Genomic DNA, 13,982 nt, shown 5'->3' on the forward strand with positions numbered 1-13,982 from the left:
TTCATGGTTCACGGCAGCTCTCTGGGTGGTCCCACCATTTCTAATGGAATTCTCCTGGACATCTGCAAGTATGGAGCCCACCCCCTAGAATGCCTCAGTATCCCTTCCTTGGGGGTCTTCCCCCGTATACTCACCTGTTCGGTGGCACCTGTGGGGACAGGGAGCATGGATACCTGAATGTGCTGGGGCCAAGGGTGACAAGGCCCACTGAAGGCCACCAGCAGGTGTGGCCTCGGGCAGCCAGAACCAGACAGCGGTGACTGGACTCAGGTGTCGGTCTAACGAGCAGAGGCAGGCTGGATCCCTTCCTCCTGGAAGGATCTCCTCCCATCAAGGGGCAAACCCCCCCCAGAGCCCTCCCCAGACCAGTTCGGCTATCTGCAGGGAGCTGTGTGGGCCTGCCTAGTCTGGCCCTATGACACGTGAGAGTACGACAGTCCCGAGTCAGGCATGCCCTTTCCCAGGCTGGAGAACAGATGGGGCCTGCACTCACTCACCCTGGTATTTGGAGTGCAGCCATCACCACCACACCTGGCAGCTCCCTGCACCTACCTGACCCACCGCCCAATCCTGTGCCCCGCCCCTTTGGGCCTCCACCTGCCAGCCAGACCCCCTCAGGCCTCAGGCCTCGCTCACCTGAGCTCAGCCACATTGGGGTTTGCCCCCTCCCACCTCCCAGGATTTGCCACACCCACCTCCCTCCCCAGATCCTCAGGCTAAGCCCTCCCTGGGAAGCTTCCAGTCTGGGTCCGGGTGTCCTTGGAGCTCTCCTGGCCTCTGGCCCTCCTCCCAGCAGCCTTATCAGATGGAATTGCACAGTAATTGTATCATCATCTGCCCAGCACCCAACTCCTCTGGGAGAGGCTGAGAGACAGCGTAGGTCTGCCTTACCCAGCACTCGGCTCAGGGCCTGCTCAGAGTTTCAGATCAGTGTGGATGGGTAAAGGAAGGAAGGGCACTGCTGAGGCCCACACACATCTCTGGGAGGCTGGGCTGGTGGGAGGGGTCTCCCAGAGGAGGCTCAGAGAACAGGCCTTCTTTGAGAGGCTGGGGGAGTGGGGAGGGGCAGGGCCGGAAGGCTTGGGGAGGGGTAGGTGGGTCCCCATACAAAGGGTTCTGTCTGCAAAGTCAGGCCTGCACCTGCCCCGCTCCCCCTCCATCCATCCTTCTGGAAGAGGGGCCCAGGCCTCCAACCAGGGTTCTGCAGCACAGAAGAGCCACCTCCTCCATGCAGCTCAGGAGCTAACTCAGAATGCGCTTGCCACCTGCGGGGGCACAGGGCTGGGCACTCGCTCACCCTGGTATTCGGAGTGCAGAGGCCAGAGCCGCAGACAGAGGCTTCCTTCTGAGACATAACTCCCTACCTGGCCAAGGGGTGCGAGGGGTACCGGGCTGGGGGCCCCTGGAAGACAGAGAGTGGAGGCAGAGCTGGCACGTTCCTCCTCCCCAGAAAACTGGTGCACACTCCTTTCCTCCTCTGAGGCCACAAAAGTGGCAGCAGCTGTGTGAGCAGAAAAGCCACAAACACCCAATGCCCTCAACACCCTGAGGACAAGGATTTCGTCCTCCTCCCCCACCCCCACCACCCCACAAGAGAGGTCAAGGAGGTCAGTGAGGGGGAGGAAGGGAGGGGAGGAAGGAGGACGGAGGAGGAAGAGGTGGAGAGAGGTGGGGGAGGGGAGGGAGGTGCAAAGGGGAGGGGCTGGCTCTGGTCAGGGCTTTGATTTGCACCCAGCACCCTGGCTCAGGGGTCGAGCTTCTAACCAGCGTTCTCTGTCTTCTCTGAGAGCGACCCCATCGGGTTTCCCTTCCTTGTCACCCTACTTCCCCGCTTCATTCTAGTCTCAGAGCCTGTGTCTCTGGGTGTCTCCCCTGGGCTGCCCCCCCTCCCCACCACAGACCTTCTAGAGAAGGTGGGGCGCTGTCAGGCTGGTGCAGGTTCTCTAGGGGAGCCCGGGAGGTGGGGGCCAGGAGTACATACAGCGGCCTGGCTGTTAATTCTCTCTAATTGCTTTCAAGTTGTACTAATTGAACTGATTGAAAACAGAGTCTGGGGGTGGGGGGGGTATGAAGGAAGGAGAGGATGCTGTTCAAGAAGTCACCAGCCCATCCCCCAGCCCGTGCTGAAGCCCCTCAGCTGCCCAGGGCCTCAGCCAGGGCAGCTCTTTGTCTCCTGACCACAGGCCTAGCCTGAGTCCCCTGCCAGGTTTGAAGTTGGGCTGGTGGGCGCGGGAAGGAGGGGCCAGACTTAGAGCCAAGGAGTGTCCAACCCCAAGACAGGACAGGGCCCAGAGTCTCCCTGACACGCACAGATCCCACAAGTGGGTCCAAGGCTCCCTGCCAGGCCCCTGGGCTGCCTATAGCCCAACCTGCTGGTCTGGTGATATACTTGACAAATATCAGTCCCTGCATATCAGGCCCAGGCCTGAGCACAAGGGGTCCTGGGGCCCACCTGTCGCATATTGACGTGGCTGTGATAGATCTGTTCTCCCACCTGACCAGATCTGAAGAGCAGGCCTGGGCCGGATACTCCCCTGGATCCCAAGAGAAGGGGCTGTGAAACACTCGGGAAGGTGAGTGGGTATAAATGGCCCTTTACCGGCTCAAGATACAAGGTTTTTGTTTCTCTGGTTGGTGTGCTAAATGCATCCAGACCCTCCAAGCACAAAATCTGTGATTTCCTTCTTAAGCCTCTTCCACTAACATGTATACTCAGTTGAAACCACTGAGGACTTACCCAGGCCAAAGAGGGACCCGTTCCCGCCCTGCCCCCGGTAGAGACTCAGTCCTACTACTGAGCGGGCTGTGTTGTGCCAGTCATGGCCACAAGGTGTCGCTGTGGACCAGGTGTCCTGCACAGCCCCTGCAGCCTGGCTCACACTGGAGGAGGGGGTGGCTTGGGAAGGAGCCCCGGGGCACCCGGGGCCCTGCCTGCTGGCTGTCATCATTTTTCTTGCAGAGCAGAGCATGCACCAAGGAGCAAGCCCTGACTGGTTCAAAATGATCTGAGACAGGATGGTCACCAAATCTGATCTTCCCCGACTTTTCCCCTCCTGCCCAGAGGTAGAGATTTAGCACGCAAATGAAACCCACCATGTATGAAGAAGTGTGTTCTGTCCACTGTGCCTGCACCCCACTTTCCTGAGGCCCCCCACCCCCGTGCCCTCCTGCCTTGGCTAGCTTGGGGAGCCATTCTGTCAACTTCATCTCCCTGCAGCTGCAACTGTTGCCCTAGTAAAACTTTGCCTGTGCCTTTAAATTTGGGGTCCAGACTCGTTTCTACTGTCACTGGGTCCAGGACCCTAGTTGGGTAACACTGTGGCCTCTGCTGCAGCTCCCTGCAGGCTGCTGGGGTGGGGAGGGAAGGGAGCCTGACTCTGATGAGCCCGGGGCTCCCCGCATTATCCCACATGCTCTGCCCACAGTGTCCAGGTTCTCGTGTGGAATCTGGACTTTCCCCTCCCCCTTGGAGTGAGCCCCTGTGGGGAGGGGCCCTGGTATCCTTTTCTGCCAGCAGGCTTTCGTCTGGACACTCAAACCCATCAGAGGGGTTCTAATAATGTTTGATCTAAGAAAGGAAGGGGCTGGTGGAATGGGGTAGTCTCTCTCCCTTTCCTCCCAAGAGGCTCCAGTTACAAATATGTCCTCCTTCCGAGCTGGGCCATGTGACGTGGCTGGACTGCCAGCAGGGAGGGGAAGCCCTCAGAAGAATATTTTGGGAGGCTCTGACTACAAGAAGTGCTCAGCCAGTTTCTCTGTACTGAGACGCTTGGAGAGGAGGACTCCAGAAATGCTACCCAGAAGATTAATCTGTCACTCTCACAAAGGTCAGAAACCAAGGCTCCAGGTCTGCTGCCTGGTGGGGCAGGTGTCACGGGGTCCAAGTGCTGGGCAGGAGGTCTCTTCCACCCAAAGGATCCACCAGCTCGGGCTCCACTTTGCTTCAGCCCAATATGGGCTCACTCTGGGGCCAGCCTGCAGAGGAGACATGGGAAGGAGGGGATAAGGACTTCTGAGACTCCGTGGGAGTCACCCACCCAAACACAAGAAGCGGTCAAGGTTCAGTGAATGAATGCACGAAGGTATGAACACATGTGAGAGGAACCTCAACACTCTATGAGGCACCTCCTGGGAGATGAAGCTATGCTGGGTTACCGACACCACCAACAGGAGCTGAGTGTTAGGGACATGGCCTGCTTAAGGACAGGAATGGACCTCAGGCTCCCAAGTTTCGGTTTTATGTAACTCCCAGTCTTGTAGAGAGATGCCCAGAGACGTCCCAACAAGCTGAGGGGCTGTGACAAAGGTGAGGAGAGAGAAAGGCGAGGTCTGCCCTGGGGGGCTGCAAGGTGCAGGAGCCAGGAAAGGAGGAGAAGGCAGGACAGGTCAGCAGTGCCGTCTGCAGGCGGGACGGGTCATGGGGCACACAGCCTCTTCTAGAACAGGGGAGCAGGACAGAGCAGGGCCCCCTGAGGCCGGCTGGAGAGGAGGGGTGACCCCGCCAGGAGTGGGTGGGCACAACTTGGAGCCCGGGGGGCAGGGGAGGGTGCTGGAGGACGGCTGCAGGGGCAGGCATGGCAAACAGCAGGGTTTGGGAAGTATCAGGAGCACGAGAAAGGTGGCTGGATAATGGGCTGATTGGCAAACGAGTAAACAGCAATTGCTTGATGAAAAACGTTTATGATGCGATTAGCAGCTGTGCCATAAATAAAAGTTTAACTGTGTTTATTACAAACTTGTTGAGCCACAGGAAACAGCTCCGTGATTGAGGCGGCCTTTAATGCTCTGTTTACTGCATGAAGCGTTCTCTGTATGATGCGTAATTAAGTGCGCTCTCAGCCTCAGCGCAAGAGGCCCGTTCTTTCAACCTGCAGCCCTCTCTCTTCCATACCCACGAGCTCAGCTCTATCCCGACCCCATACCTGGCCCCTGAAGCCTGGACGGAGAGAAACCGGCCCCTCCCTGAGCCACACGTTGCCTCCACTGCCCAGATGCTGCGGTGTGATGCCGGTGCACAGCCCTACCCGCTCCCCGGGTCCCCACAAGTGTCATTCTGACTCTGTGGGACCTGCTTGGCATCAGCCTGCCTTGAGGCCAGGAACTGAGCACCTGCCTCACCCTTGGCCCACCCAACCTTCCCCAGATCCCTTTGCCCTGGACTCTTCCTCTTCTCTTCAGCTCTTCCTGCTACAAAATTCTGCCCGGGGCCCTCAAAGTCCTCCCTCTGTCCAGACCCAACTCCGCCTGCTCCTTCCTCCACCACCTGGGGGTAAACCCCCTTCGGCGTGCTGTCTTTTCATCTCATCTCCCATAATCTGTTTGGTTTGGCTTGGTTTTTAAGCATGAAAGTGTTCAAAAACAGGGACGATGAGAAATACTCGGGCCTTCACCACCCTCCCTAGAGAGCATCTCTGAAATTGGTTTGTGTCATCTCTGCACATTTTCAGAGTCTTACCATTTGCAAACACACCCAAGAGCAACGCGCTTGTATTCTGTGCAGATTGCATCAACGTGATCGCAAACAACAAAACCCTTTGCAGCTTCCTCTCAGGGCTCAGCGCTATTTCTGATGCGTATCAGAGCTGGCCCTGCTGATTCTAACCCCTGTGCAACGCTGTGATGAGCAGAGAAACAGCACCTATGTATTTTCCTGCTGAGGGGTCTGCAGGCCCGCTATTTTGTCATGAGAAGCACATTTCCAATGCCCCTGTCTCTTTGCTGCCGGGTGCCCCAGATGACCCAGGGTGCCTTGATGACCACAGGTTGCTGTGGGTGACCCGATGCCTCGGATAAGTTTCTCCAGGGCTCGCGCTGGTCGCTCTCTCGCCACAGCATGAAGTTCACCGCTTCGCATCTGTTCGCCTGCCCTTACGGTACCTGAGTTTTGGGTATTGCTAACCTCTTACGTTTTCTTGGTGACTAGTGAGATTGGGTGTCCTTCCATACAATTTTGGGCTGTAGAGACAGCCTCGTGGACAGGCAGGACATACATACCACACACTCATGTTCCCAATTTGGTAGCCAATGACCCAGAAATTCAGGATTGTCACGAGGGCAGGTGAGGCTTCTCCCGGGTCTTGCTCCCGCAGAACCTCTGGGCCTGGAACATTCTCCATGCAAGACAGCCATGCATCACACCCTTTACCCTCAGGAAATTCGCTGTCTGCTGCCCCGCCCCCGCCCCCTGCCCCAGGACAGGGTTGTGAGTATCCTGGTGTCCTGCTTCTCATGGGCAGCTCAGGACCTACAAGGCCACTTCTTTGTCTGGGGAGAGAGGGAGGCAGCACTCAGGGTCCTCAAAACCATTTATCCAGCCCCACTCCTGCACACCGCCTGTTGCCCTTTGTTTCTGTTGGTTGTGATTTTCTTATTGATTTGTAAACATTTCCATGTTTCCGGGAGTAACCCTTGCTCATTGCGTATGTTACAAATGTCGACATCCAGCTGGGGCTCCTCTCTTTCCTTCGGTTATGACCCTTGTCACCTGAACCCCTGTATCTGCACAGCTTGCTGCCCTCACCTGCTCCCACGGTTCCCTCGCCCACGACAGGGGATCCTGGGCCTCGCTCTAGGAGCCAGCACCCCTCCATGTAGCAGTGTCGCTTCGCAGTACTTTGCTGCTACATACTTTAAACATGTGTTGTGTATTTTTTAATTTTTTTTAATGTTTATTTCTGAGACAGAGAGAGACAGAGCACGAGAGGGGGAGGGGCAGAGAGAGAGGGAGACACAGAATCTGAAGCAGGCTCCGGGCTCTGAGCTGTCAGCACAGAGCCCGACGTGGGGCTCGAACTCACAAACCCACAAACCGTGAGATCATGACCTGAGCCGAAGTCGGTCGCTCAACCGACGGAGCCACCCAGGCGCCCCACGTTGTGCATTTTTTAGAACCCCTTCTCCTCACAGAAGGAATGGGATGATGTTACCAACCTGAAAAATAGGAAAGATAAGCACCTTTTTGGTATCCTAAGTGTGATTTCACATGGCTGTATCTATGCACACCCCACATAAAGCAGCTGAGCAAGCTCTTTGTGTTTGTACCTGTCTCTTCCGCGAGGCAGTGGTGCCTCATGGAGGGTGGAGAGACGAGGAGGAGCTAGAAAAAGACTCAGAGCAGCAGCCTCTCCAGGGCGGTGAAGAGAAGGAGGTGGAGAGAGGCCTTGGGTTTGCTTCTTAGTGACAGACTGCTGAGCGTGTTTGAAGTCCACGGAGCAGGACTCAGATGCCCAAAGAGGAAGGGAGGAATCCTGCCAGGAGGGCATCTCCTCCCCAGTCCAGCCACACACCCCCACACCCCCTACTGCCTCCTCGCAGGGCTTCCCAAGTGCCATTCCCTGCCCCAGCCCTTCCACACACCCCCAGACCTGCTCTCCCTTTCCTTTCTAGGCCACTAACGCCTCTTCCAGGCATGTCTGTCCGCCCAGAGTGTGGGCTCTGAACACAAAAACTGCACTTGCTTGGGCCACCTGGGTGGCTCAGTGGGTTGAGTATCCGATTTTAGCTCAGGTCATGATCTCACGGCTCGTGTGTTCGAGCCCCGCGTCGGGCCCTGTGCTGACAGCTCGGAGCCTAGAGCCTGCTTCCGACTCTGTGTCTCCCTCTCTCTCTGCCCCTCCCCTGCTCACATTCTGTCTCTCTCTCTTTCTCTCTCTCTCTTTCTCTCTGTCTCATATAAATAAACATTTTTTTAAAAATTTAAAACAAGAAAACATTTGCTTGTAGGTAAATACATTTATCTCCAGTCCCGAGTGGCTACCCAGCCCACAGTTGCACCTGCCTTCCCTCCACATGGCGTCCTCTGTGGGGCCTGGGGTAGGGACGGTCTTGGGTGTAGGGACAGCTGCTGCCTCCGTGCCAAGGGTCAGAGGAAGGCCCCCAGCACCCAGTCAGAGGGCCACCTAGCAAAATCACCCACTGAGCCTGGGAATGATCACAAAAAGGTGAACTGTCCCTTTAATTTCTTCCCAGGCAAAGCCTTGAAGACTACAAAAACAACATTTTAATTTAAATTCCGATTCCACATTCATTCACGGAGCACCTCTGAGCAGGGATTTCATTAAAGGCTTTAATAGATTTTATAGGACTTGTCACATCCGGAAAGGTGATGGAGCAAATGCATTTTCTCTGCCCCCAGAATTTCAACAACGGCTTGGAAAACAAATTTACCATGAAAATGCAGAGGAGTCCAGCCTTGCACAGACAAGGAGAAACGACCTCACTCCAGGTAAACAGAGCCATGACAACCCTCGCTTTCTTCCCCCACACAGTGGGGCCACTGCCACCAAGGAAATCGAAGGATGGTCAAGACTCGGGGTGCACCGAGGATTTTGCCAGGAACAGGGGAACCAGGGGTCTCGGGTGGCCCAAGTCCCAGTAGCACCCTGCAGGACCAGGCTGGACACCTCATTTGTGCACTGGTGGGTGTGGCATATAAGCAGTGTGGCCAACTGACCAGCGTTTTCCCAGGCCATCCTGATTTTAAAACGGAGAGTCCTGGAAACCCCCCCATTCAAGCAAGCCAGGATGGTGGGCTACAGGGTCAGACAAGCAACAGATCAGCCCCCCTGCCCCCGCCAGCCCATTTCACACTGCACCTGCCTGGGCCCCTATGGATTCCCCAAATTCAACTGCCATTAGCAGAGCCAATCAGACCTTGGATCCCCCTTCCCAGAGTGCTGGCAGCCTGCAGGGCAGGGCATCCTGTGGGTCCTCCTCTGAGAGGAGGCCGGGGACACTGCACACACCAGTGGCCTCCCTCACACTGTCCACCCCCACAGACCCTGCTCCATGCACGGCCCAGCATCATCCCCCTGCCCCCCCCACCCCACTGCCCCAGAGAGGTCCCAAGAGCTCAGCAGAGACAGCCCAGGGCTGGAAAGGCAGATCGTGGCTTTGTCCTGAGGGCCACCAGCTCATGGTCAGCTCACCCCACACAGGTCTTTCTCCTTGGCCTCCAGAGCCTCCAAACTCCCAACCTCATCTCGCAGCCTAGGGGCTCTGTCCAACTCCCCCAGGGAGCTCCTCAAAGAGCCCCTTCCCAAGTCCCGCACTGCTTCTATAACTGGTTCACCACCTTGTACTGGACGTGCCGGCATCAGCCCAGCCCCCACTCCTCCTCTGTCCCCCTGCCCAGAGCCACAGGGCACCTGCTGGCCACCTGCCCTTGGCTGCTGCCTGAGGACCCTCGCAGGAGATTGGAGCCCAGGCACTTATTCTCACCCACAGGGCTCAGCTCCTATAATGCAGCCTTCTCTAGGTGCTCTCAGGTCTAGGGGTGGGCTCCACCTTACCCAGGGCAATCCTCCTGCCTACACCTTGGTCCCCTTTTTCAGCTCTCCTCAGTTTCCCAACTGGAGCGTGGGTCTCCTAGCTGGACCCTAACTGACACAGATCTCTAATTTGGATTGTATACCAAAATAAATCCGAAATGGACCAAAGAGGCAAACATTTAAATATAACAATAGAAGTACTAGAAGAAAGTATAGGGAAAATATTATGAGCTCACAAAGCACAAACTATAAAAAGAATTTCACCTCACATAGTAAAAACATTTCTACAAGGCAAAACTACTTTAAACAAAGATAAAAGTCAAATAACAAATGAAGAAAAATACTTGCAGGTGTTTAACGATAAAGCCTTACCACCTAAAAAGGCTGTACAAATCAGTAAGACAAAGTCCAACAACCCAATAGAAAATGGGTCAAGGACATAAATAATTTATAGAACAAGGAGAAGTTACAAACTTTCAAACACATAGAAAGCTGTTCAACTTAGCTCCCGGTAGGAGAAAAGCAATCTCAAACCGTGTCGACCCTCTTAGATTAGCAAAGATCCAAAGGTTTCTTGGCACAGACGTGTTGGGAGAATGGGGACGACACCTCACCCACTGCCGCGGGGCGGGGGCAGGCTCTGTGGGGGGCAACGAGACAACAGACCTTCCAAAGTTAAAACTGCCCCGTATTCCTAGGGATCTACCCTGAGACAAGCTCACTATCAGGAAAGACACACGTTCAGGGGCATCACTGCATCACTGTCCATGACGGAAAAGTGAAAAACAGCCTGAATGTCCATCAACAATGGCTAGTCAGCACCGTGGGCCACACGGGGACTCTCACAGACACACAGCCACGTGGACGGGGCTGCCCTGGAGGCCCCGTGAGAGACTGATGGCAGAACAGATGCCTCTCTGTGGCTGAGAAGGCAGGAGAGGTTCCCTCCTTAGGGTGACCCTCTCTTGTGCCTTTTTCTTTTTGAATCATCTGCATGTATAACCTATTCCCCCTCCTCCAAAAAGGAAAAATAAAATGTATTAAAATATTTATATATACATTTTTGAATTCCCAATCCTGTAGCCAGCCCCAAAGGCTCTGACCCTGGGGACGGGATGGGGGGGCTCCCCATGTGATTTTATGTGTTGGCAGGCTTCCTTTTGGATGCTGGCCCCTCTGAGGGTCTAATGGGAGCTTCCGCTGACTCCCAGCACCCCACAGACGGGCCCCTCCCCTAGGAGCCCCTGGAAGCTGTCCCTGTGGGCACATGTGAGGGAACTCTGCCACCGTCTGGCAGATGAGAGAGGAGACACAGTCTGGGGACCCAGGTGGGTCCCCAGGACCCTGTTAAGCCCCAGGGTGTTGCTCTGGGGCCACATTCTGTGTGCTCCAGGGCTCTCTGTGAGGGTCCACGGGGACACACACTGGATCTGAATCAATCAGTGTGTTTGTCATACTTCAATTACAAATAAAGAAATAAAACCCAGGTGCCCGGCTCACCCTGACCTGCCTTGGCAGTGGGGTGGGGTCCTAAAGTTAATACAATCCCCAGAAGCTACTGAAGCAAGTGTTGGGGCCCTTTCCAACATGACTGTGGACAAGACCAATGACCCCAGAGAGAAATGTGGCCTGACAATGCCCTCCCCCAGAAGCCCCCAGGAATCCACTGGGACAGACAGAACTCAGGCTGGGGGGCCATGAGGACAGGTAGTGACAGGGGTCCCCACAGGATGTGAGAGAGGACACAACCCCCCCTAGGGCACCCCCACCTGGGTTTAGGGCTGAGTTTCAGCCCCCATCTGATGGGCTGCCCAGCCACTCTCGGCCCACAGCCCCAGCAGCGATCCTCACCCTGCCTCCTGTGTGCCCAGGGGACAGGCCCAAGCCAGGTGCCTTGGAACAGGGCGTGCACAGACGGCCCACACTGTCCACTCTCTACCACAGGATCTACACTGCAGGGCATCTATACCGCAGCCAGCATGTCTACACTGCAGAGGGTCCTCCCTGCACTACACCCTGTACATCCACCTTGCGGGATGCATAGTGGAGCATAGCCACCCCTGATGCGTCTACACTGCAGAGAATCTGCACTGCGCCCTCCAGGGCATGGGTCCCAGGGTGTATCCGCCTTGTGATCTGTCCGTGTTGTGACGCGTCTACAAACACATGTGCGCACATACACGCACATGTCTGGAGCCAGGACTGCCAGAGCCGCTTCCACTGCCATTTGTGGACTGAATGACGAAGCGTCGACGATCCAAGACAAACGTGCTAACGCTCCACCTTCGATACCCAACAGTTTCCCACATGACCCCTGCCTGCCCCTGGGCTGACCTCCGCCAGGACCATCTGCAGAAGTGACTATGGCTGCAGAGCCTCGAACCCTGTTCTCAGTCCCAGGAGTTAGCACTAATGAAAGGAAAATAAAATCTTTGACGTGAGGATCATGATTTTACCTTTGAAAGTTTATTCTTTAACGTTTCGGGAATGATTTGTTTTCTGTCTTTTGCATTTTTTTCCTCAAAAGCTTCCCACTGCCTTTAGGAAAAGGTACAAAAGTCTCCATGACCCACCCCTCCTCCGGCTCTCTCGTTTCCCGTAGGCCTGACCCCTCTATTTGGGGCTCCCCGCGAGCATAAAAGCACTGAATGCGTTTCCTGCCACAGATGGGGTGACTTAAAACAGCACAACTTCACTCTCTCACAGTTCTGGAAGGCAGAACTCCAAAGCCAAGGTGTCGGCAGAGCCACGCTCTCTCCCAACGTCTAGCTGGGCTTCCTCTCTCACCCCTTCCAGATCCTGCTGGTCTCCAGTGTCCCAGTCTCCACCTCCATCCCACACCACCCAGCGCTCTGCCGGTACCCTCTGTGTCTGTATGCAAATTTTCCTCTTCTGATAAGGATTTCACTCCCGTCCCTACGACCTCATCTTAACTAATCACATCTGCAAATACCTACTTCCAAATAAGGTCACATTCACAGGTGCTGGGGTTAGGACTTCAACATGTCTTTTTAAGGACCTGACTCAACCCACAACGCTCATTGATGAAGACACCAGTAAAACGTTACGACCCAGTTCAAAGAAAATCCAAACCACAAACATAAACATAGGCGATCAAGAACCCTGAAATGAATCTGTAAGTACGTGACGACTGGTCGCCACGCAGAGAGCAACCCTCAGGTGCTTTCCACCGACGGAACTAATTTGCACTTCGGCGAGAAAGAACCGTCTGCCCTACTATCAATTTTCTGGGATTATAGAGCTATGAAATAGCTCAAAGATCATGAAAGACAGAAAATCTGTAAGGTAGAGCCAACAGGACACCCAAGAACTTTTGATGACATTTCAAAGTCTTTTGGCTTACAAATCATCCCGACGACACCGCACGTGCACACGGAAGTGGAGAGAACACAGGACTACCGTGCCTCCCACCACACTCTGTCAAAGATCCGCTCTGTCCACCTTCCCAGGACTATCTTCAGGCAAATCCCAAACACGATCTCATCTTTCATTCATAAATACTTAATGAGTAGTTTTCAAAGGATTTTAAAGACAAAAATGACATGATCCTGCTGGATTTTAGAAAAATCACTCTGGTTGCCAAGTAGAGAAAGACTGAAGAAAACAGCAGAGGCAGAAAGGAGAACTCCCAGACACCCGGCACGTGTGAGCACACAACACACAGCCCGCACAACACACACGCACACTCAACACGCAGCATATACGCCGCACGCATGGACACGCAACACACAGTGTGTGCACGTGCACATCTCTTGCCCGTCACACGAGCTCCTCACCAACGCAGGGACGACGCTTTCACACGGATCACGCGGAAACGTCAAGTCCCCGAAACCCCGCTGGACACCTCTGGAGCCTTTCGAGCTGCTAGGCCCCCGCTCAGGCCCCCCGGCGCCTGCCTCATCTATCGTCCCCCTGCGCTCCAGGGAGCCTCCCGCTGCCCAGACACCCTCCCACCCTCAGAAGACCCCTGGACCCTCTTCTCTGCTATCTTGGGATGTAAGATTTGGCCACCAGTGTTGCCCTGGGAGATCTGCACTGCCCCTGCCCCGCTGGGAAGAAAGCAGGCTGAGCATCAGGCAGGGGCTTAGCTAAGGCCTCTCCAGGCACTGGAGACCTGTTAAGCCCCTCCCCGTGGATCCCTCTGCACCTGTCCTATCATTGGGCAGCTAGCAACTGAGACTCCAGCCCCCGGTCTCCCAACATCAGGTGTCCCCACCTCTCTGTCTTCAAGGGTGCTGGTACCCATAACTCCCCTCCAAATCAGCCTGTCCCCAGGACCCACCTGCCAGTGTCCCCCTCCCCCACCAGACTGGGATCTCAGTGGCTCCAGTTCCCACTGGCCACCTTTTGCCAGCTCCAACCCTCCTGTCCACCTTCCATCCAGCAGCCAGAATGATCGTTTTGGAACACAAACGCGGCCACATCACCCCTCTGCCTAAAACTGTCTGCAGTCTGCACTGCCCCCAGATAGAGACCCATTAAGGTCTCTTCTCATTGTGGCCCTGCCCGCCCTCCAGCCCCACCCCTTCCCACCTCTGTCCTTGCTTGCTCCGTCTCATGCTCCTACACCCTCCCCAGGTAACCCTACTCACCCCTGGAAGCTAAGAGGCCACCTCTCTAGGAAGCCTGCCATGACTCGATCAGTGTTGGCCCATCAAAGAAAGACAAGCCTCTAGCATGATGAACATCAAC

The 13,982-nt window shown here is 55.3% G+C and overlaps 1 protein-coding gene across 1 annotated transcript; it reads left to right on the plus strand.

Annotated features, from left to right (window-relative positions):
• The first annotated feature begins 476 nt into the window (after positions 1-476).
• On the plus strand, positions 477-8,451 carry LOC123384669 (proline-rich receptor-like protein kinase PERK2). Its single transcript, XM_045055060.1, has 3 exons — positions 477-876; positions 2,503-2,573; positions 8,135-8,451. Exons 1-3 carry the CDS (start codon positions 477-479, stop codon positions 8,375-8,377), a joined length of 714 nt encoding a protein of 237 aa, XP_044910995.1. The 3' UTR covers positions 8,378-8,451.
• Positions 8,452-13,982: the final 5,531 nt, after the last annotated feature.

This window comes from Felis catus, chromosome A3, assembly GCF_018350175.1.
Source record: "Felis catus isolate Fca126 chromosome A3, F.catus_Fca126_mat1.0, whole genome shotgun sequence".
Lineage (NCBI taxonomy): Eukaryota > Metazoa > Chordata > Mammalia > Carnivora > Felidae > Felis > Felis catus.

What these genes read in the sequence shown, in the direction of transcription:
- LOC123384669 (XM_045055060.1), top strand. Translation starts at nt 477, where the DNA reads ATGGGGCCTGCACTCACTCACCCTGGTATTTGGAGTGCAGCCATCACC. An exon ending in GGGAGAGGCTGAGAGACAGC is followed by an intron (nt 877 to 2,502) that starts GTAGGTCTGCCT and finishes CCACCTGACCAG; the next exon opens with ATCTGAAGAGCAGGCCTGGG. An exon ending in GCTGTGAAACACTCGGGAAG is followed by an intron (nt 2,574 to 8,134) that starts GTGAGTGGGTAT and finishes CTCTGCCCCCAG; the next exon opens with AATTTCAACAACGGCTTGGA.